General features: G+C 43.6%; 1 protein-coding gene across 1 annotated transcript; it reads left to right on the top strand.

Moving 5' to 3' along the window:
- The first annotated feature begins 621 nt into the window (after positions 1-621).
- LOC118937401 (polycystic kidney disease protein 1-like 3) lies at positions 622-23,519 on the top strand. Its single transcript, XM_036936349.1, has 4 exons — positions 622-647; positions 729-942; positions 1,035-1,277; positions 23,241-23,519. Exons 1-4 carry the CDS (start codon positions 622-624, stop codon positions 23,517-23,519), a joined length of 762 nt encoding a protein of 253 aa, XP_036792244.1.
- The last annotated feature ends 2,199 nt before the right edge of the window (positions 23,520-25,718 follow it).

Here is a 25,718-nt window from a genome sequence, read left to right as displayed (position 1 = left end):
GTGTGTGCGTGTGTGTGCGTGTGTGTGAGTGTGTGTGTGTGCGTGTGTGTGTGTGTGTGTGTGCGTGTGTGTGTGTGTGTGTGCATGTGTGTGTGTGTGTGTGTGCGTGTGTGTGAGTGTGTGTGTGTGTGTGTGTGTGTGTGCGTGTGTGTGTGTGAGTGTGTGTGTGTGTGTGTGTGTGTGTGTGTGTACGTGTGTGTGTGCTTGTGTGTGTGCGTGTGTGTGTGTGTGTGCGTGTGTGCGTGTGTGTATGTGTGTGTGCGCGTGTGTGCTGCGCGCGTGTGTGCGCGCGTGCGCGCGTGTGTGCGTGTGTGTGCGTGTGTGTGTGTTTCTATACAAACAGACACATCTGAAGGGCATCAGGTTAGATGAAGAACTCTATGGCAGCGTTTAGACATGTGACTTAGACATGTGACTTAGACATGTGACTTAGATATTTGACTAAGAAATGTGATTTAGACATCTGATTGGTCAAAAGACCACTTATTTATTTCATAAGATCAGAATGTGTCTGCCTGTCTAAACACAGCCTGTGTTGATCCAATGGGAAATACAATACGACCACAAACACACGCACACATGCACACACACACACACACACACACCCCTCTGGGGGTCAGTATGACATCAGACACACCCATCAGGAGGTCAGTATGACATCAGACACCCCCCTCAGGGGGTCAGCACCCCCTCAGGGGTTCAGTATGACATCAGACACCCCCCCTCAGGGGGTCAGCACCACCCTCAGGGGGTCAGTATGACATCAGACACCCCGCTCAGGGGGTCAGTATGACATCAGACACCCCCCCTCAGGGGATCAGTATGACATCAGCCACCCCTCAGGGGGTCAGTATGACATCAGACACCCCCCTCAGGGGGTCAGTACGACATCAGACACCCCCCTCAGGGGGTCAGTACGACATCAGACACCCCCCTCAGGGGGTCAGTACGACATCAGACACCCCCCTCAGGGGGTCAGTATGACATCAGACACCCCCCTCAGGGGGTCAGTATGACATCAGACACCCCCTCAGGGGGTCAGTACGACATCAGACACCCCCTCAGGGGGTCAGTATGACATCAGACACCCCCCTCAGGGGGTCAGTATGCCATCAGACAACCCCTCAGGGGGTCAGCACCCCCCTCGGGGTCAGTATGACATCAGACACCCCCCTCAGGGGGTCAGTATGACATCAGACACCCCCCTCAGGGGGTCAGTACGACATCAGACACCCCCCTCAGGGGGTCAGTACGACATCAGACACCCCCCTCAGGGGGTCAGTACGACATCAGACACCCCCCTCAGGGGGTCAGTATGACATCAGACACCCCCCTCAGGGGGTCAGTATGACATCAGACACCCCCCTCGGGGGGTCAGTATGACATCAGACACCCCCCTCGGGGGGTCAGTATGACATCAGACACAGGTTTTCCTGGTCAAGCAACAGACTGTATCGAACATAAATGTCTGGTAGAGCCGCTTGGAATTCTTATAAATATTATTTACTTGATCTCAAATAACTACTAGAAAATATCCTGTATCCTCACGTTGACGTAGTCAGCTTTCAATCCCTCATCCTCCACCGATATCTGCCCCGGCTGCTTGGCTACCCCATTCCCCACGTCCCACTTCCCTTCTTAGTCAGTAGACATCGCCGCTAGAACTGAACACCGAGTAGAATCTCAAACAGATCCCCTAACATCTGTGTGGAAAGAGATGGCGTGATGGCAAGACAATGGACGTCATCTGGCAGAGAAAAGGCATTTTGTATTGAATTGTGATGCGCTGAAGGCAATTAGGTTGGTGGACATGCGACTGCCGGTCGCGGCTTGCCCCGGCGAAGCACGTGACTTCGCCACATTTGTAATTCATTAGAGGGAGAATAATTCCTGTCAAGGTTGAACGCTGAAGGATTAATCACTGTACATTTGAGGAGCGGGCTAATGGAGGAGCAGTAACACAAAGACAATGAGTCCCAAATGGGAACCTATTCCCTATGTAGTAAACTACTTTTGACCAGAGTCCTATGGGCCCTGGTCAAAAGTAGTGCACTACATAAGGAATTGGTTGCCATTTGGGATGAGAGAGAGAGAGAGAGAGAGAGAGAGAGAGAGAGAGAGAGAGAGAGGTAGAGAGTCTCTATATTACCTGAGTCTGTATATTACCTGAGTCTCTATATTACCTGAGTCTCTATATTACATGAGTCTGTATAGTACCTGAGTCTCTATATTACATGAGTCTGTATATTACCTTAGTCTGTAGAGTATCTGAGGCCATTTTCTTTTTCCTAAAAAGAAGGAGGATGACTTTGGATGTGAAATGCCCCATAGATGTACTGTATGGTGATATTGGCAACTAAAATAGTATTTTTTTTAAATCATCAACTACAGAGTTTTAACACTGAGCATCACCGCAAGTAGCTTCATGCTTCTTCAGGACACAGTACATCTCTCTAGGGGAGGCTGGTCCTTCTCTCTCATCTCTCTAGGGGAGGCTGGTCCTTCTCTCTCATCTCTCTAGGGGAGGCTGGTCCTTCTCTCTCATCTCTCTATTAGAAGCTGGTCCTTCTCTCTCATCTCTCTAGGGGAGGCTGGTCCTTCTCTCCCATCTCTCTAGGGGAGGCTGGTCCTACTCTCTCATCTCTCTATTAGAAGCTGGTCCTTCTCTCTCATCTCTCTAGGGGAGGCTGGTCCTTCTCTCTCATCTCTCTATTAGAAGCTGGTCCTTCTCTCTCATCTCTCTAGGGGAGGCTGGTCGTTCTCTCTCATCTCTCTAGGGGAGGCTGGTCCTTCTCTCTCATCTCTCTAGGGGAGGCTGGTCCTTCTCTCTCATCTCTCTATTAGAAGCTGGTCCTTCTCTCATCTCTCTAGGGGAGGCTGGTCCTTCTCATCTCTCTAGGGGAGGCTGGTCCTTCTCTCTCATCTCTCTATTAGAAGCTGGTCCTTCTCTCTCATCTCTCTAGGGGAGGCTGGTCCTTCTCTGTCATCTCTCTAGGGGAGGCTGGTCCTTCTCTCTCATCTCTCTATTAGAAGCTGGTCCTTCTCTCTCATCTCTCTAGGGGAGTCTGGTCCTTCTCTCTCATCTCTCTAGGGGAGGCTGGTCCTTCTCTCTCATCTCTCTAGGGGAGGCTGGTCCTTCTCTCTCATCTCTCTAGGGGAGGCTGGTCCTTCTCTCTCATCTCTCTAGGGGAGGCTGGTCCTTCTCTCTCATCTCTCTAGGGGATGCTGGTCCTTCTCTCTCATCTCTCTAGGGGAGGCTGGTCCTTCTCTCTCGTCTCTCTATTAGAAGCTGGTCCTTCTCTCATCTCTCTAGGGGAGGCTGGTCCTTCTCATCTCTCTAGGGGAGGCTGGTCCTTATCTCTCATCTCTCTAGGGGATGCTGGTCCTTCTCTCTCATCTCTCTAGGGGAGGCTGGTCCTTCTCTCTCATCTCTCTAGGGGAGGCTGGTCCTTCTCTCTCATCTCTCTAGGGGAGGCTGGTCCTTCTCTCTCATCTCTCTATTAGAAGCTGGTCCTTCTCTCTCATCTCTCTAGGGGAGGCTGGTCCTTCTCTCTCATCTCTCTAGGGGAGGCTGGTCCTTCTCTCTCATCTCTCTATTAGAAACTGGTCCTTCTCTCTCATCTCTCTAGGGGAGGCTGGTCCTTCTCTCTCATCTCTCTAGGGGAGGCTGGTCCTTCTCTCTCATCTCTCTAGGAGAGGCTGGTCCTTCTCTCTCATCGCTCTGGGAGAGGCTGGTCCTTCTCTCTCATATCTCTTTTAGAAGCTAGTCCTTCTCTCTCATCCCTCTAGGAGAGGCTGGTCCTTCTCTCTCATCTCTCTATTAGAAGCTGTTCCTTCTCTCTCATCTCTCTAGGAGTTGCTGGTCCTTCTCTCTCATCTCTCTATTAGAAGCTGGTCCGTCTCTCTCATCTCTCTAGGAGAAGCTGGTCCTTCTATCTCAACTCTCTAGGAGAAGCTGGTCCTTCTATCTCAACTCTCTAGGAGAGGCTGGTCCTTCTCTCTCATCTCTCTAGGGGAGGCTGGTCCTTCTCTCCCATCTCTCTATTAGAAGCTGGTCCTTCTCTCTCATCTCTCTAGGGGAGGCTGGTCGTTCTCTCTCATCTCTCTAGGGGAGGCTGGTCCTTCTCTCTCATCTCTCTAGGGGAGGCTGGTCCTTCTCTCTCGTCTCTCTATTAGAAGCTGGTCCTTCTCTCATCTCTCTAGGGGAGGCTGGTCCTTCTCATCTCTCTAGGGGAGGCTGGTCCTTCTCTCTCATCTCTCTATTAGAAGCTGGTCCTTCTCTCTCATCTCTCTAGGGGAGGCTGGTCCTTCTCTGTCATCTCTCTAGGGGAGGCTGGTCCTTCTCTCTCATCTCTCTATTAGAAGCTGGTCCTTCTCTCTCATCTCTCTAGGGGAGGCTGGTCCTTCTCTCTCATCTCTCTAGGGGAGGCTGGTCCTTCTCTCTCATCTCTCTAGGGGAGGCTGGTCCTTCTCTCTCATCTCTCTAGGGGAGGCTGGTCCTTCTCTCTCATCTCTCTAGGGGAGGCTGGTCCTTCTCTCTCATCTCTCTAGGGGAGGCTGGTCCTTCTCTCTCATCTCTCTAGGGGAGGCTGGTCCTTCTCTCTCATCTCTCTAGGGGAGGCTGGTCCTTCTCTCTCATCTCTCTAGGGGAGGCTGGTCCTTCTCTCTCATCTCTCTAGGGGAGGCTGGTCCTTCTCTCTCATCTCTCTAGGGGAGGCTGGTCCTTATCTCTCATCTCTCTAGGGGATGCTGGTCCTTCTCTCTCATCTCTCTAGGGGAGGCTGGTCCTTCTCTCTCATCTCTCTAGGGGAGGCTGGTCCTTCTCTCTCATCTCTCTAAGGGAGGCTGGTCCTTCTCTCTCATCTCTCTAGGGGAGGCTGGTCCTTCTCTCTCATCTCTCTATGGGAGGCTGGTCCTTCTCTCTCATCTCTCTATTAGAAGCTGGTCCTTCTCTCTCATCTCTCTAGGGGAGGCTGGTCCTTCTCTCTCATCTCTCTAGGGGAGGCTGGTCCTTCTCTCTCATCTCTCTAGGAGAGGCTGGTCCTTCTCTCTCATCGCTCTGGGAGAGGCTGGTCCTTCTCTCTCATCTCTCTAGGGGAGGCTGGTCCTCCTCTCTCATCTCTCTAGGAGAGGCTGGTCCTTCTCTCTCATCGCTCTGGGAGAGGCTGGTCCTTCTCTCTCATCTCTCTTTTAGAAGCTAGTCCTTCTCTCTCATCCCTCTAGGAGAGGCTGGTCCTTCTCTCTCATCTCTCTATTAGAAGCTGGTCCTTCTCTCTCATCTCTCTAGGAGTTGCTGGTCCTTCTCTCGCATCTCTCTATTAGAAGCTGGTCCTTCTCTCTCATCTCTCTATTAGAAGCTGGTCCGTCTCTCTCATCTCTCTAGGAGAAGCTGGTCCTTCTATCTCAACTCTCTAGGAGAAGCTGGTCCTTCTATCTCAACTCTCTAGGAGAGGCTGGTCCTTCTCTCTCATCTCTCTGGGAGAGGCTGGTCCTTCTCTGTTATTGATCTGTGCATTAAACCATCATTACAGCCTCCAGACTTGAACTGTTAAGTGATTAGTCCAGTGATTAGTCTAACAGTAAGTGGCTCATTTTTTCTCTCGGGTGCCAAAAGGCAAATCAGAAAAAGTCCTTTCAAAAATTCCCCTGTGGTTTTGATAATAACTCACTTCATGCAAATAGGTAGGGTAGACTACAAGGTCTGTAAAAGGACAACCAAGCAGATATTGGAAAGGGCTATGGTGTGAAAGTCAGTCTGATAGCAGATCGTGGCAAATCACTTTCAATTATTAATGACGTTCAATATAACTCAAATTGAGTGATTACTAGCTATGTTGTAATCTACATTTTTTTTTTTTTTTTTTTGCCATGCGGGAAAAATGTGTCATAGCTAATCCATTCCAATGTACATCTGTGCTATTCTGTGTTGTAGTGTCATACTCAATCGGTTGTTTTATTCACAGAGGCTTGACCACAGGTTACTTCACATGTACATAACCATAGTATAGAACTATATGCAAATGCTAATAATGAATTGTAATTTGTGCAAATTGTGTCCGTTTGCGTCTGGATGAGATCATTTACTTCAACGCGACGGCGCCCTTCAGATAATTCTGTGACTGGAATGGCTCATCTCAGCTGAAGTAGCGTAGGTCGTTATAGGGGACTGTAGTGGGGAGCTAACTATGGGGACAGAGTGTGTTGGCGTGTGTGTATGTGTGTGTGTGTGTGTGTGTGTGTGTGTGCGCGTGTGTGCGTGTGTGTGCGTGTGTGCGTGTGTGCGTTTGTGTGTGTGTGTGTGTGCGTGTGTGAAGCTAACCATAGGGCTGGAGCCTCTTCTAAAGCCTAAACACCCCTCTTCTCTTCCGTCACTCCCCCTCTTCGGCTCGCCCTCTACCCCTATCCCCCTCTAGCCCTCTAGCCCCCCTCACTAAGCATGTTCCATTAGCACAATGTATCCGTCAGTAATACTAGTCAAAGTCACAGTGACACTATTTACAATTACATGAATCAATCATTGCTATGCAATATAATATATGACCAACAGAATAATCAGTTGCGGAATGTAGGTTTGTCAACATGTTTTACTTACAGTGGGAATATGTACAGTTGAAGTCGGAAGTTTACATTCACTCAGGTTGGAGTCATTAAAACTTGTTTTTTAACCACTCCGCAAATGTCTTGTTAACAAACTGTAGTTTTGGCAAGTCGGTTAGGACATCTACTTTGTGCATGACACAAGTCATTTTTCCAACAATTGTTTACAGACAGATTATTTCACTTATAATTCACTGTATCACAATTCCAGTGGGTCAGAAGTTTACATACACTAAGTTGACTGTGCCTTTCAACAGCTTGGAAAATTCCAGAAAATGATGTCATGGCTTTTAGAAGCTTCTGATAGGCTAATTGACGTCATTTGAGTAAATTGGAGGTGTACCTGTGGATGTATTTCAAGGCCTACCTTCAAACTCAGTGCCTCTTTGATTGACATCATGGGAAAATAAAAATAAATCAGCCAAAACCACAGAAAACAAATTGTAGACCTCCACAAGTCTGGTTCATCCTTGGGAGCAATTTCCAAAAGTCTAAAGGTACCACGTTCATCTGTACAAATAATATTATGCAAGTATAAACACCATGTGACCATGCAGACGTCATACCGCTCAGGAAGGAGATGCGTTTGCAGTTTGCAGTTTGCAACTACACATGGGGACAAAGATCGTACTTTTTGGAGAAACGTCCACTGGTCTGATGAATAAAAAATAGAACTGTTTGGCCATAATGACCATCATTATGTTTTGAGGAAAAAGGGGGCCGCTTGCAAGCCGAAGAACACCATCCCAACCGTGAAGCACGGGGGTGGCAGCATCATGTTGTGGGGGTGCTTTGCTGCAGGAGGGACTGGTGCACTTCACAAAATAGATGGCATCATGAGGTAGGAAAATTATGTGGATGTATTGAAGCAACATCTCAAGACATCAGTCAGGAAGTTAAAGCTTGGTCGCAAATGGGTCTTCCAAATGGACAACGACCCCAAGCATACTTCCAAAGTTGTGGCAAAATGGCATAAGGGCAACAAAGTCAAGGTATTGGAGTGCCCATCAAAAGCCCTGACCTCAATCCTATAGAAAATCTGTGGGCAGAACTGAAAAAGCGTGTGCGAGCAAGGAGGCCTACAAAACTGACTCAGTTACTCCAGCTCTGTCAGGAGGAATGGGCCAAAATTCACCCTACTTATTGTGGAATTCTCTGGAAGGCTACCCGAAACGTTTGACCCAAGTAAAAAAAAAATGTAAAGGCAACGCTACCAAAAACTAAGTGAGTGTATGTAAACTTCTGACCCACTGAGAATGTGATGAAAGAAATAAAAGCTGAAATAAATCATTCACTCTACTATTATTCTGACATTTCACATTCTTAAAATAAAGTGGTGATCCTAACTGTCTTAAGGCAGTGAATTGTTACTAGGATGAAATGTCAGGAATTGTGAAAAACTGAGTTTAAAATTATTTAGTTAAGGTGTATGTGAACTTCCTTTTTGCTTGGCAGTTGTGCCTGGCACTGACGTGTTCGTGAGAGTCTCACCTTTCACATGACGGTGACTTATTTATTTTGTAGCTCAAACCTTTCGGGTTTTTACAGACGATTTGGTGACAATTGTCTTGTCTGGATCCTCTCGTGCGTAGAAAAAGACTGCTTTCCCAAAACTACATGTTACATCGACAGAAAGAGGGGATTGAGCCGCAGCCGCTACAAGCATCGGTAAGTCTCTAGTACAAACACACACAGAGAGCTTTTCAATATTAAAAATGATGACACCTTGTGACACACAGGTGTGTCAATCGAATCTAGGGGGGATTTATTTAAGATTATAAAATTGGTATAACATTTACCAGGCATAGCAGTAAAACTGCCAGGACGCCGTCATCACGTTCTAACCATCGCTAACAATTCTTCGACAAAGAAAAACAAACCGTCAAACTACCATTGATTTATTCACACAAAAAAAAAACATCTCTCTTCTTGCATAAGGCATAAAGATTTACAGCACCTTCAGCTGGAGGATGGGGGAGACAACGACTACAGTCACTCAGGTATAGCGGCCCAAATGGATTTTCAACTAGGCCCTAAAGCTTTTAGCTAGCACCAGCGGTGAATAGCAGTTAGGGGTTACCATGCCAACCCTATCCAGAGGGATGTTCACTTGCACATCAGAGTTGCGTCAGGGGAGGAGAAAGCGTCGGCAGATGTCTTCAACAATTTTCTCTGAAAAGATTTCACGTCTGCCATGCTTATTTGGGAGATACCAATCAGAGAGGATAAATGTGGCTTCCACCTCTCTCTCTCTCTCTCTCTCTTCATCACTATATCTCTATCTCTATCTCTCTCTCTCTCTCTTCATTTCTCTCGCTCTCTCTTTTCATCTCTATCTCGCTCTCTCTTTTCATCTCTCTCTCTCTATATCTCTCCAACTCTCTCTCTCTCTCTCTCTCGCTCTCTCTCTCATTCTCTCTCTCGCTCTCTCTCTCATTCTCTCTCTCTCCCATTCTCTCTCTCTCCATCTCCATCCCTCTCCATCATGATGGCCAATAATGAAAGCACCCAGACTCGTGCAGTAGAGTGCTGGCCAATTTGATGATCTACGCCTGCCATTGGCCGTTGGTTGGTTGTAATTTTTAAACACTGATGTTGTATTTCTGCATGTGACACACATGGATGGTGTACTGTCTACTCTGCAGAATATATGCGTGAGTGTCAAATCAAATCAAATTGTATTAGTCACATGTGCCGAATACAACAGGTAGTAGACCTCACAGTGAAATCATTACTCACAAGCCCTTAACCAACACTGCAGTTTAAAGAAAAATACCAACAACAAAAAAAATAAAAATAAACAAAAATAACAACTAATAAATATTTAAAGTAGCAAATAATTACTTTGGTATGTTTGGACCATGACTCATTGTTGATGATATGGACACCAAGGAACTTTAAGTTCTCGACCTGCCTGGCTCTCCTTTTCCTGGAGTCCACGATCAGCTCCTTTGTCTTAATGTTTTGTATTTTATATTGTATTTTATATTTATTAATGATCCCCATTAGCTCTTACACGACACATTTAGTATGTTCCACTTTTACATATTTACATTTACCTCGTCCATGTAAACGCGTGTAATTTATAAAATAATAAAAAAGCTTTTTTATTATCATTCTTTGTCATTTTATCTGTTTCATAGTGTAGTTTTTCTTCTTTTTTATTCAGTTTCAGTGAATTCTCAATTTGCTGTACGTTTGCCAATCGGTTTGTGCAGCCAGACTTATTTGCCATTCCTATTGCTTCATCCCTCTCAACCATACCTGTCACGGTCTTCCTCCTCTTCATCTGAAGAGGAGAGGCGAGAAGTATCAGAGGACCAAAACGCGGCGTGGTATGTGTTCATAGTGAATATTTAATAAAGAAAGTACTGAACACTGCATACAAAAACAATAAACAAATGACGACCGTGAAACTACAAATTAGACCTGTGCTGACACACAAGCCACTAACATAGCAAATCACCCACAAACAAACAGTGCAACCCAGGCTACCTAAGTATGATTCTCAATCAGAGACAACTAAAGACACCTGCCTCTGATTGAGAACCATACTAGGCCGAAACATAGAAATCCCAAATCATAGAAAATCAAACATAGACTGCCCACCCAACTCACGCCCTGACCATACTAAATAAATACAAAACAAAGGAAATAAAGGTCAGAACGTGACAATACCATCCCTGTCAATTGACAGAGATGTAATAGTTTTTTATTTTACAGTCATTTTCTTAATGGGTGCATTGTTTATTAGTAACTGGAATAAGCAGTTGTATAAATGTGTCAAGAGCAGCGTCTGTTTGCTCCTCATTACACACCACGGACCAACAAATATTCTTCACATCGACAACATAGGAATCACTACAAAACGTATTGTATGACCTCTTACACACTATATTAGGCCCAGCCTGACCTCTTACACACTATATTAGGCCCAGCCTGACCTCTTACACACTATATTAGGCCCAGCCTGACCTCTTACACACTATATTAGGCCCAGCCTGACCTCTTACACACTATATTAGGCCCAGCCTTTTGAATTTTGGTTTCCTAGATATGGGCTATTATATTGTGATCACTAGATCCGATGGATCTGGATTCTGCTTTAAAGCACATTTCTGCAGCGTTAGTAAAGATGTGATCAATACATGTTGCTGATTTTTATTCCTGTGCTGTTTGTAAATACCCTGGTAGGTTGACTGACTTCCTGAACCAGGTTGCAGGCACTAGTTACAGTTTGAAGCTTTCTCTTGGGTGGGCAGTCTGATGAAAACCAGTCAATATTGAAATCACCTAGAAAATATATCCCTCTGTTGATATCTCATACATTATCAAGCATTTCACACATGTTATCCGGATACTGACTGTTAGCACTTGATGGTCTATAGCAGCTTCCCACCAGAATGGGCTTTAGGTGAGGCAGATGAACCTGTAGCCATATTACTTCAACAGTATTTAACATGAGATCCTCTCTAATCTTTACAGGAATGTGGTTCTGAATATAAACAGCAGCACCTCCACCACTGGCATTTCTGTATTTTCTGTGGATGTTATAACCTTGTATTGCTACAACTGTATCATCAAAGGTATTATCTAAGTGAGTTTCAGAGATTGTCAGAATATGAATGTCATCTGTTACTAGTACAATTATTGACTTCATGAACCTTGTTTCTTAAGTCTCCTTATGTTAACGTGGGCTGTTTTGAGCACTTTTCTGGGATGCTTGATTCTTTTCATTGCTTTACTGGGAAGTTGAGCAGAAGTAGACATGCTCATGTTATTTATGTTAGTGCAGGGTGAGCTGCACACAGTGGTCATCCTACTAAGGCACACCGCCTCAGTGCTAACAGTATAACTCTGATTCATAGGCACATAATTACTGCATACAATAGCTGTAGAATCAGCAAAAGTATTCAGGGCAGTAAGAGGGACATACATCAGGTTACTTACATTGTGTCTTCCAGCACCCCTGGGACAATGTACATTTGATGAAGCATTATGACATCTCAGGGAATCAATGGTAGGGATGAAATGAGCTGGGCTTGGGTCAATGATAAGTCGTTGTCTCAATGCATCCTTATAATGCTTTGAAAAGATCCATGGTGGATCCCATCCTCCTTATAAAACAAGCTTTGTTTCCAGAAGGTATCAACATTGTCAATAAATGTTACACACAGAGCTACAGTAGCCAGTTATGGAGGGCGAAAAGTCTGCTGAACCGTTCAATGCCACGATTTAGGGAGGGCAGAGGTTACAAGTGTTATGGAGCGTTTGTTGGTGTCAAGCAGAGACCCAATCAGTTATTTAAAATCCACCTTCAGCTGTTCTGAGCTGCCCTTCATAATGTCATTGAATCCCTACATGAACTATGATAGATTCAATTTCCTGATGCAGGTGTATAATGTCTGGGAGCAGCTTATTGATGTCCTGATGCTGGTTTATAATGTTTGGGAGCAGGTTATTGATGTCCTGATGCATGTTTATAATGTTAGGGAGCAGCTTATTGATGTCCTGATGCTGGTTTATAATGTTTGGGAGCAGGTTATTGATGTCCTGATGCAGGTTTATAATGTTAGGGAGCAGATTATTGATGTCACTGGGCAGCCCGCAGCTGGCTTCCCTTTGTAGTCGGTATTAGTTTGCAATCCTTGCCACATCCAATGAGCGTCAGAGTCATTGTAGTAGGATTCAATCTTAGTCTTGTATTGATGATTTTCCTGTTTGATGGTTTATCGGAGGGCGTTTCGGGATATCGTATAAGGGTCCGGGTTAGAGTCCCACTTCTTGAAAGCTGCACCTCTAGCCTTTAGCTCAGTGCGGATGTTGCCTGTAATCCATGGCTTCTGGTTGGGGTATGTACGTATGGTCACTGTGGGGACGACGTCATCGATGAAGCTGGTGACTGATGTGGTAAACACTTCAATGTTTTCCTCATTGAATCCAAAAGGGATTTGTTTTTATATATATTCTTAATGACAACATTCACTACAATCAGCACACACAGCAGTAAGTACAGATAGATGGATAGAACACATGTTAATTGTAGAAAAGTAGAAAGAGACTGAGGAGAAATAAGATAACATTTTTCTGCAAGCTGCTACTTCTGCTTATAGGGTAAATGCTTCTTTCATGAGGTGATCATGGCAAAGGTCCTTTAAAAGAAGTTGTAATCTACACGTACCTTAATAAGGCACATTTACATTAAAGTAGTCAGTCGAACATCATATAATCATGTAGTGTAGTGGAGGAAATGTAGTCAGTCGAACATCATATATAATCATGTAATTTAGTGGAAGAAATGTCATCAGTCGAACATCATATATAATCATGTAATTTAGTGGAAGAAATGTCGTCAGTTGAACATCATATAATCATGTAGTGTAGTGGAAGAAATGTAGTCAGTCGAACATCATATATAATCATGTAATTTAGTGGAAGAAATGTTGTCAGTTGAACATCATATAATCATGTAGTGTAGTGGAAGAAATGTAGTCAGTCGAACATCATATAATCATGTAGTTTAGTGGAAGAAATGTAGTCAGTCGAACATCATATATAATCATGTAGTTTAGTGGAAGATATCCAGATTTATTCATCAGGATGAAAATGTTATTATTTCATCAGACATTCTTTGACATATAGCCTGGGTTACTTTCTAAATGTAAATCAATTACAGTTACTAGTCAAAAGTTGTAAATCAGTAACGTAACTTTTGGATTACCCCAAACTCAGCAACGTAATCTCCTTAATAAGAGACATTACAAGACAACAAAAATGTATGTTACCAATTGAACGACATCTATTGCAGGATAAATCCATGTTAAAGTTTACACAGCTGTCCATATATGGATGTTACGTTTTTACTTTATGGGTGGGTTATTTAGGCTTCTTCTAACCCATCGCTTTCTGCTACATTATAATAATATGATTAAATGATATCTTTACATTAAAAACCAGTCTATCAGAATTCTAGTCATTCCAATCAATGTTATACCCCTTGACCTTCAAGAATCGGACTTGGAAATATGGAAGTACTTAATAATTAGCCAAATTGTTTCACCTGAGCATGACACCAGGACTTATTAGCCAGCCCTACTCTGTTGTTTATGATTTTGCTGTCATGGAGGACTGATTGGGCCCAGCGTCGTCCGGGTCAAGGGAGGGTTTGGCCCGGCTATGCCCTCATTGTAAATAAAAATCTGACTTGCCTTGTTAAATAAAGGTTAAATAAACAAATCAAAATAAAATTGATTTGAAAAATAAATGCTTCGCTCATGGAATGGCTTTGAGCACCACTGAAAAGTGTTATTTACATGTGAAAAATGAATGCCATGTGCTGCATTTGCTAAAGGCCTCTTGTTTACCTTTTTGTTGGTGACACTTTGGTATCTTGATAATATGCAGCTGTTTAAAGGGCAAATCCAACGATGAAACAATAATGAAACCGTCACCCCGCCTCTGTTTTGGTAAAAAGCTGAGGGATGGGCCTGGAGGAATGTAACCAACTCTCAGATTAACAGACAGAGCTATGGATGTAAGGACTGACGATTCATGATATCAACATTATTGTTTTTTAACCATGTTATGAGGATATACAGTGTGTGGTTACATTTACAGTGTTTAGAAACATTGGAGAAAAACAAGCTTATATTTTGGGTTCTGATGGAGTGTGATAGTTGATCTAAACTCCTGAGGCATTTAGAAGTTAAATTCTTCAAGAATCAATGGACTTTGGTTTCTAATGTAAAGATATAATTTAATCATATTATTATATGTGGTAGAAAGCTTAGTTAATGTGTCACGTTCTGACCTCTATTTCTGTTGTTTTGTATTTATTTAGTATGGTCAGGGCGTGAGTTGGGTGGGCAGTCTATGTTTGTTTTTCTATGTTTTGGGGCATTTCTATGTTTTCGGCCTAGTATGGTTCTCAATCAGAGGCAGGTGTCATTAGTTGTCTCTGATTGAGAATCATACTTAGGTAGCCTGGGTTTCACTGTGTGTTTGTGGGTGATTGTTCCTGTCACTGTGTTTGGTGTCACAGGATAGGACTGTTTTGTGTTTTCACATTTCTTGTTTTTGTTAGTTTGTTCATGTGTAGCGATTTATTAAAACATGAATAACCACCACGCTGCGCTTTGGTCCGCTTCTCTTCCTCCTACAGACGAACGCCCTTACATAATGCGGCATTTATACAGTACCAGTTGAAAGATTGGACACACCTACTCATTCTGGGATTTTTCTTTATTTTTACTATTTTCTACATTGTAGAATGATAGTGAAAACATCATCACTCTGAAATAACACATTATGGAATCATGTAGTAACCAAAAAAGTGTTAAACAAATCTAAATATATTTTATATTTGAGATTCTTCAAATAGCCACCCTTTTGCCAAAATGACAGATTTCCACACTCTCACTAAGGACAAACTTAAACTTAAGCTCTTTTTTAAAATGTAATTGAAACGGAGAATTATCAACTTTTTTTTTCTCGCAAACATCCTTTCTGAATTTAAAGTAATCCATCAAAGTAATCATCTAGTTTTTAAAAAGTATCTGTAATCTGATAACAATATTTTTGCTGGTAAAGTAATGGATTACCGTTACCGTTAGGGACAAGCCAACCCTGGGTAATTCCTGACAATACTCACCAACCCTGGGTAATTCCTGACAATACTCTCCAACCCTGGGTACCCCAACCCTGGACAAGCCAACCCTGGGTAATTCCTGACAATACTCTCCAACCCTGGGTAATTCCTGACAATACTCTCCAACCCTGGGTACCCCAACCCTGGACAAGCCAACCCTGGGTAATTCCTGACAATACTCACCAACCCTGGGTACCCCAACCCTGGACAAGCCAACCCTGGGTAATTCCTGACAATACTCTCCAACCCTGGGTAATTCCTGACAATACTCTCCAACCCTGGGTACCCCAACCCTGGACAAGCCAACCCTGGGTAATTCCTGACAATACTCTCCAACCCTGGGTAATTCCTGACAATACTCTCCAACCCTGGGTAATTCCTGACAATACTCTCCAACCCTGGGTAATTCCTGACAATACTCTCCAACCCTGGGTACCCCAACCCTGGACAAGCCAACCCTGGGTAATTCCTGACAATACTCACCAACCCTGGGTACCCCAACCCTGGACAAGCCAACCCTGGGTAATTCCTGACAATACTCACCAACCCTGGGTAATTCCTGACAATACTCACCAACCCTGGGTAATTCCTGACAATACTCACCAACCCTGGGTAATTCCTGACAATACTCACCAACCCTGGGTACCCCAACCCTGGACAAGCCAACCCTGGGTAATTCCTGACAATACTCACCAACCCTGGGTACCCCAACCCTGGACAAGCCAACCCTGGGTAATTCCTGACAATACTCACCAACCCTGGATAATTCCTGACAATACTCACCAACCCTGGGTAATTCCTGACAATACTCACCAACCCTGGGTAATTCCTGACAATACTCACCAACCCTGGGTAATTCCTGACAATACTCACCAACCCTGGGTAATTCCTGACAATACTCACCAACCCTGGGTAATTCCTGACAATACTCACCAACCCTGGGTACCCCAACCCTGGACAAGCCAACCCTGGGTAATTCCTGACAATACTCACCAACCCTGGGTACCCCAACCCTGGACAAGCCAACCCTGGGTAATTCCTGACAATACTCACCAACCCTGGGTACCCCAACCCTGGACAAGCCAACCCTGGGTAATTCCTGACAATACTCACCAACCCTGGGTACCCCAACCCTGGACAAGCCAACCCTGGGTAATTCCTGACAATACTCACCAACCCTGGGTAATTCCTGACAATACTCACCAACCCTGGGTAATTCCTGACAATACTCACCAACCCTGGGTAATTCCTGACAATACTCACCAACCCTGGGTACCCCAACCCTGGACAAGCCAACCCTGGGTAATTCCTGACAATACTCACCAACCCTGGGTACCCCAACCCTGGACAAGCCAACCCTGGGTAATTCCTGACAATACTCACCAACCCTGGGTAATTCCTGACAATACTCACCAACCCTGGGTAATTCCTGACAATACTCACCAACCCTGGGTACCCCAACCCTGGACAAGCCAACCCTGGGTAATTCCTGACAATACTCACCAACCCTGGGTACCCCAACCCTGGACAAGCCAACCCTGGGTAATTCCTGACAATACTCACCAACCCTGGGTACCCCAACCCTGGACAAGCCAACCCTGGGTAATTCCTGACAATACTCACCAACCCTGGGTACCCCAACCCTGGACAAGCCAACCCTGGGTAATTCCTGACAATACTCACCAACCCTGGGTACCCCAACCCTGGACAAGCCAACCCTGGGTAATTCCTGACAATACTCCTCAACCCTGGGTAATTCCTGACAATACTCCTCAACCCTGGGTAATTCCTGACAATACTCACCAACCCTGGGTACCCCAACAATGGACAAGCCAACCCTGGGTAATTCCTGACAATACTCACCAACCCTGGGTACCCCAACCCTGGACAAGCCAACCCTGGGTAATTCCTGACAATGCTCCTCAACCCTGGGTAATTCCTGACAATACTCCTCAACCCTGGGTAATTCCTGACAATACTCTCCAACCCTGGGTAATTCCTGACAATACTCCCCAACCCTGGGTAATTCCTGACAATACTCCTCAACCCTGGGTAATTTCTGACAATACTCCTTAACCCTGGGTAATTCCTGACAATACTCCCCAACCCTGGGTAATTCCTCAATGACAATTGGTTGAATTCCGGAACATATTCCAGTCTGTGCTAGCAAAACAGTGCTTTAGCTTACTTAGCATCTGCGTCATCTGACCAATTCCATATTGAGCGAGTCACTGGTACTTCCTGCTTTAGTTTTTGCCTGTAAGCAGGAATCAGGAGGATAGAATTATGATCAGATTTGTCAAATGAAGGGCGAGGGAGAGCGTTTTATGCATCTCTGTGTGTGCAATTAAAGTGTATGTATGTGTGTCTGCTCTGCAGCTGACAGGCTCTACAGGGCCAGCATAGGAGAAAGAGAAGCAACTTTGTAAACAATGTATCATTTAAATCAACACCTGCTAGGTGGGGGAACACTGGGTGGGGGAACACTGGGTGGGGGAACACTTTACTTATAGGCGGCAGATATAATATTTTATAACTTGTTATAAGCATGCAGGAGGCTTTGTAATGCCTTATAAGAAGGCTTGTAATATGTTAGGGTACTTAGTATACATACAGAGGAATAGCTAATCTCAATGCACTGCTATAATGCACTGCTATAATGCACTGCTATAGTACACTGCTATAATGCACTGCTAAAGTACACTGCTATAATGCACTGCTAAAGTACACTGCTATAATGCACTGCTATAATGCACTGCTATAATGCACTGCTATAGTACACTGCTATAATGCACTGCTAAAGTACACTGCTATAATGCACTGCTAAAGTACACTGCCATAATGCACTGCTATAATGCACTGCAATAGTACACTGCTATAATGCACTGCTACAGTACACTGCTATAATGCACTGCTACAGTACACTGCTATACTGCACTGCTACAGTGCACTGGTACAAGTTGACTTGACAGTTGTTGGTGTTTTACCAAACCACATTTTTTTTCATTCGAGAGAAATAGTGGGTAGCAGGTGAAAAACAATACAATAACATAAATTAATCTACATTGATATACGTCCTGCGTAAACTGACTCTACTGTTAATTTGACCTCTGGTTTTGATGGCTTGAGAGATAACTGAGATAACTGAGATAACTCCACCGATTCTGGAGTTAACTGAGATAACTGAGATAACTGAGATAACTGAGATAACTCCACCGAACTGAGATAACTGAGTTAACTGAGATAACTGAGATAACTGAGATAACTCCACCGATTCTGGAGTTAACTGAGATAACTGAGAACTCCACCGAACTGAGTTAACTGAGATAACTGAGATAACCCCACCGATTCTGGAGTTAACTGAGATAACTGAGAACTCCACCGAACTGAGTTAACTGAGATACCTCAGTTAACCTGTTAGATCTCTAGGGGCGCTATTTCATTTTTGGATAAAAAACGTTCCCGTTTTAAGCGCGATATTTTGTCACGAAAAGATGCTCGACTATGCATATTCTGACAGTTTTGGAAAGAAAACACTCTGAAGTTTCAGAATCTGCAAAGATTTTGTCTGTAAGTGCCCCAGAACTCATTCTACAGGCGAAACCAAGATGATGCATCAACCAGGAATTAGCAGAATTTCTGAAGCTCTGTTTTCCATTGTCTCCTTATATGGCTGTGATTGCGCAAGGAATGAGCCTACACTTTCTGTTGTTAGCCCAAGGTTTTAGCAGCATTGTGACGTATTTGTAGGCATATCACTGGAAGATTGACCATAAGAGACTACATTTTCCAAGTGTCCGCCTGGTGTCCTGCGTGGAATTCGGTGCGCAAATGCCAGCTGCTCCTACTTTTCCATTTGATATAGGGGAGAAACCATGTGTCCAAGAACGATGTATCAATGAAGAGATATGTGAAAAACACCTTGATGATTGATTCTAAACAACGTTTGCCATGTTTTCAGTCGATATTATGGAGTTAATTTGGAAAAAAGTTCGCGTTTTGAGGACTGAATTTTCGGATTTTTTTTGGTAGCCAAATGTGATGTATAAAACGGAGCTATTTCTAATACACAAAGAATCTTTTTGGAAAAACTGAGCACTCTCTAACTGAGAGTATCCTCATTGAAAACATCAGAAGTTCTTCAAAGGTAAATTATTTTATTTGAAGGCTTTTATGTTTTTGTTGAAATGTTGCGTGCTGGATGCTAACGCTAATGCTAACGCTAAATGCTAACGCTAAATGCTAACGCTAGCTAGCTACTTTTACACAAATGATTGTTTTCCTATGGTTGAGAAGCATATTTTGAAAATCTGAGATGACAGTGTTGTTTACAAAAGGCTAAGCTTGAGAGATGGCATATTTATTTCATTTCATTTGCGATTTTCATGAATAGTTAACGTTGTGTTATGCTAATGAGCTTGCTGATAGATTTACACAATCCTGGATACAGGGGTTTTTTCATAGCTAAACGTGACGCAGAAAACGGAGCGATTTGTCCTAAACAAATAATCTTTCAGGAAAAACTGAACATTTGCTATCTGAGAGTCTCCTCATTGAAAACATCTGAAGTTCTTCAAAGGTAAATGATTTTATTTGAATGCTTTTCTGTTTTTTTGTGTAAATGTTGCCAGCTGAATGCTAATGCTAAATGCTACGTTAGCCATCAATACTGTTACACAAATGCTTGTTTTGCAATGGTTGAGAAGCATATTCTGAAAATCTGAGATGACAGTGTTGTTAACAAAAGGCTAAGCTTGAGAGCTAGCATATTTATTTCATTTCATTTGCGATTTTCATGAATAGTTAACGTTGCGTTATGGTAATGAGCTTGAGTCTGTATTCACGATCCCGGATCCGGGATGGGGAGATAACTGAGATAACCCCACCGATTCTTCCCAACACAGTGTTTGCATCCGAAGTGACAGCCTATTGCATTCATAATGCACTACGTTTGACCGGGGCAGTGCACTGTAAAGGGAATTGAGTGCCATTTGGACTTATCAGCCCTATCAGCGCTAATAAAACTGGCCCAGTGGAACGGCCAAACTAATACAACTGGCCCAGTGGAACGGCCAAACTAATACAACTGGCCCAGTGGAACGGACAAACTGATACAACTGGCCCAGTGGAACGGCCAAACTAATACAACTGGCCCAGTGGAACGGCCAAACTAATACAACTGGCCCAGTGGAACGGACAAACTGATAAAACTGGCCCAGTGGAACGGCCAAACTGAAAAAACTGGCCCAGTGGAACGGCCAAACTAATACAACTGGCCCAGTGGAACAGCCAAACTGATACAACTGGCCCAGTGGAACGGCCAAACTAATACAACTGGCCCAGTGGAACTGACAAACTGATAAAACTGGCCCAGTGGAACGGACAAACTGATAAAACTGGCCCAGTGGAACGGCCAAACTGATAAAACTGGCCCAGTGGAACGGCCAAACTAATAAAACTGGCCCAGTGGAACAGCCAAACTAATAAAACTGGCCCAGTGGAACGGCCAAACTAATACAACTGGCCCAGTGGAACGGCCAAACTAATACAACTGGCCCCAGTGGAACGGCCAAACTAATACAACTGGCCCAGTGGAAGGCCAAACTAATACAACTGGCCCCAGTGGAACGGCCAAACTGATAAAGCTGGCCCAGTGGAAGGCCAAACTAATAAAACTGGCCCAGTGGAAGGCCAAACTAATAAAAACGTGAGGGCTGAGGACCACTTCACATTTAATCCTTTGTCTTAGGAGGATGTAGCACTTCCTGCTTGGATGTAGATTTTTAGTTGTAGTACAGACAGAAGGAAGACCAACTCTAACCTGAGGCTGTGTCTGTCTCCTCGTTTAGGAGGGAACTAGAGAGCAAGACAGACAGACAGACCTAAAACTGACATGCAGATATTGTACACAGCTGACTAACTTGAAATGTGTCAGACATGCACAGCTCCAATATGATGTGCTAGCTAGCTAGCTATGAATCATAACAGTTGGTAACATTCCCACACAGACTGACACTAATGTTTTACTGAGCGAGTGATAATCGGTATCGTCCTTCAGTTCAGCTTGCTTGGGAAGCTGTTTGGGAAAGCTGCACAGCCCCAGCTGCTGTCAATTACCACTTGATATTCTCCTCCTCATCTTGCTGCCTGCTACATCTGCCTGCTGGGGGCACAGAGGTTTACTGGCTAATGTCTCACCTAGCAGTACTTCAGGGGGCTTTTATCAAAAGCAGGGTTTGATACACCTCAGTTGTGAACCGACACACTAATCCTTTGTGAGTGTTTACACTTTTATGTCTCTAGTATTTCTGAATAGTTTGTTGTGATTTGGATTTTTTTTTTTTTTGTTGAAACCTTGAATTAGCAAAGTATTATCAATCAATCAAATGTATTTATAAAAGCCTTATTACATCAGCTGATATCTCAAAGTGCTGTACAGAAACCCAGCCTAAAACCCCAAACAGCAAGCAATGCAGATGTAGAAGCACGGTGGCTAGGAAAAACTCCCTAAAAAAAGGAAGGAACCTAGGAAGAAACCTAGAGAGGAACCAGGCTCTGAGGGGTGGCCAGTCCTCTTCTGGCTGTACCAGGGTGGAGATTATAACAGAACATGGCCAAGATGTTCAAATGTTCATAAATGACCAGCAGGGTCAAATAAAAGTAATAATCACAGTGGTTGTAGAGGGCGCAACAGGTCAGCACCTCAGGAGTAAATGTCAGTTGGCTTTTCATAGCCAAGCATTCCTAGTTAGAGACAGTAGGTGCGGTAGATCCAATAGCATTGGGCATAGTTAGTTCTTTCCCTCCAATAGCGGACTGTATGACTACACTGGTTGGTGTGAGCAAGGCATCAAGCCATGCTGTTTCCTCTTTACCAAACCTTGTTTACATTTCTCTAACACAACAGGTTATAATCACCCCTTTGTCCTAGCCGGGCCAGATAACAAGGCAGGAAACATGGCAAATCCCGCTGCTTATTTGCTTGAAGGCCTTATCGTCTGTGTTTGTCAACACATCATTAGAGAGCGGCAGGGGCTAATTAGTTGTTTTTACAGCGAGCTGATTAGACGTGAATTCTCATTGGGTATCTCCACGTGATCACGGGGAAGACATTCAGGGCCAGCCAGTCAACCAGCCAGTCAACCAGCCAGTCAACCAGCCAGTCAACCAGCCAGTCAACCAGCCAGTCAGCCAGCCAGTCAACCAGCCAGTCAGCCAGTCAGTCAACCAGCCAGTCAGCCAGTCAGTCAACCAGCCAGTCAACCAGCCAGTCAGCCAGCCAGTCAACCAGCCAGTCAGGCCGGGACCATACCAGTATTGCCATACTCCTTAGTATCTGGGCAAAGGAAACAAAACACAGAGCGGATTTAACAGCCTTCATGTTGGAAACTAACATCATGTTACCATCCAGAGTCATGTATTTATTATCCAGGCTATAGCACACAATCACTTACATGCAACAGGTTTTTAAAGGACTAAAAATCTACTTTGTGTTTTTGGTCTCGCCATGGGAAAGATAATGCGATACTGGTATCGATAGTTACAGCTCTAATTCAGGCCTCGGTCAGGACTTTGAAACTCATTCTGCTGGAGAAAAATCCCAACAGACCCACATGGAAAAATACTACATATTTCTATAGACTACTACACAACTTACTATAGAATTCTGTAGTAAACTGTATTATACCGTAGAATACAATACTACACTTTGTGGTATCCGTCGATCATGTGTAGTACTTACTATATAATGTTGTAGTATACTGTAGAATACTATAAAAAAACACTACAATATTATCTGCACAAACACTGTAGTAAAACAGCACAGTATTTAATTTGTGTATACCCTGCCCATTCCCCTTCCCATATCCCAATCTGCGCCCACCCATAAGTGAGAAACCTACATGCCAAGTATAGATCACATGATGTTCCCTACAGGTTATAGAGAAGAGCAGAACTTCTGAACTCTCCATCAGACCCCAGTCCTAACTCCCTACAGGTAATGGAACCACTGAACTCTCCATCAGACCCCAGTCCTAACTACCTACAGGTAATGGAACCACTGAACTCTCCATCAGACCCCAGTCCTAACTACCTACAGGTAATGGAACCTCTGAACTCTCCATCAGACCCCAGTCCTAACTACCTACAGGTAATGGAACCTCTGAACTCTCCATCAGACCCCAGTCCTAACTACCTACAGGTAATGGAACCTCTGAACTCTCCATCAGACCCCAGTCCTACCTACCTACAGGTGATGGAACCTCTGCTCTTTTAGTACACTACAGTCTGCAAAAACCCTACAGTAAATACTACAGTACACTACAGTACACTACAGTAAACACTATAGTCCACAAAAACACTACAGTAAATACTACAGTACACCACAGTACACTACAGTAAACACTATAGTCCACAAAAACACTACAGTAAATACTACAGTCCACAAAAACACTACAGTAAACACTACAGTAAATACTACAGTACACTACAGTACACTACAGTAAACACTATAGTCCACAAAAACCCTACAGTAAATACTACAGTACACTACAATGAACACTATAGTCCACAAAAACACTACAGTAAATACTACAGTCCACAAAAACACTACAGTAAATACTACAGTCTACTACAGTCTGTAAAAACACTACAGTAAATACTACAGTAAATACTACAGTAAAAACTACAGTAAACACTACAGTAAATACTACAGTATACTACAGTCTGTAAAAACACTACAGTAAATACTACAGTACACTCCAGTCTACAAAAACACTACAGTAAATACTACAGTAAATACTACAGTACACTACAGTATACTACAGTCTGTAAAAACACTACAGTAAACACTACAGTAAATACTACAGTACACTACAGTATACTACAGTCTGTAAAAACACTATAGTGAATACTACAGTCCACAAAAACACTACAGTATACTACAGTACACTACAGTACACTACAGTCTACTACAGTCTGCCAAAACACTACAGTATACTACAGTACACTACAGTACACTACAGTCTACTACAGTCTGCCAAAACACTACAGGGAATACAACAGTATACTACAGTCTGTAAAACACTACAGTGAATACTGCAGTACACTACAGTACACTACAGTCTACTACAGTCTGCCAAAACACTACAGGGAATACTACAGTATACTACAGTCTGTAAAACACTACAGTGAATACTGCAGTACACTACAGTACACTACAGTCTACTACAGTCTGCCAAAACACTACAGGGAATACAACAGTATACTACAGTATGTAAAACACTACAGTGAATACTGCAGTACACTACAGTACACTACAGTACACTACAGTCTACTACAGTCTGCCAAAACACTACAGGGAATACTACAGTATACTACAGTCTGTAAAAACACTACAGTGAATACTGCAGTACACTACAGTACACTACAGTACACTACAGTCTACTACAGTCTGCCAAAACACTACAGGGAATACAACAGTATACTACAGTCTGTAAAACACTACAGTGAATACTGCAGTACACTACAGTACACTACAGTATACTACAGTCTGTAAAAACACTACAGGGAATACAACAGTATACTACAGTATGTAAAACACTACAGTGAATACTGCAGTACACTACAGTACACTACAGTACACTACAGTCTACTACAGTCTGCCAAAACACTACAGGGAATACTACAGTATACTACAGTCTGTAAAACACTACAGTGAATACTACAGTACACTACAGTACACTACAGTACACTACAGTCTACTACAGTCTGCCAAAACACTACAGGGAATACTACAGTCTACTACAGTCTGCCAAAACACTACAGGGAATACTACAGTAAACACTACAGTGAATAATACAGTATGCTACAGTCTGCCAAAACACGACAGGGAATACTTTTTAATGTGGGGAGGAAAGTTGTCACCCAGTGAAAGATTGGTGACGGCAACACTATCAGGGATTTCAAACTTCAATGGCAGGTTGAGGATTTCAACAACAATATTGCATATTGCATACCCTATCTTTTGACCATAATGTAGAAATCAGTAATGTGAATTTTTCACTTGTATTTTAATACATAATATGCACATTTTTCATTTATTATATATTATCTTAGTGTACAGTTTATCTTAGTTTCTCCTATTTAAAAAAGGGGGCCTTAACTGGCTTTCTCTGTAACATAACCCTGTGACCCCTGACATAACCCTGTGACCCCTGACATAACCCTGTGACCTCTGATCTAACCCTGTGACCTCTGATCTTAACCCTGTGACCTCTGATCTTAACCCTGTGACCTCTGATCTAACCCTGTGACCTCTGATCTTAGCCCTGTGACCTCTGATCTAACCCTGTGACCTCTGATCTAACCCCGTGACCTCTGATCTAACCCTGTGACCTCTGATCTTAACCCTGTAACTTCTGTACTAACCCTGTAACCTCTGACAGGGTTATCCCCGCGACCTCTGACATAACCC

This window comes from Oncorhynchus mykiss, chromosome 11, assembly GCF_013265735.2.
Source record: "Oncorhynchus mykiss isolate Arlee chromosome 11, USDA_OmykA_1.1, whole genome shotgun sequence".
NCBI classification, from domain to species: Eukaryota; Metazoa; Chordata; class Actinopteri; order Salmoniformes; family Salmonidae; genus Oncorhynchus; species Oncorhynchus mykiss.
This window is presented reverse-complemented; position numbering and strand designations above follow the sequence as displayed.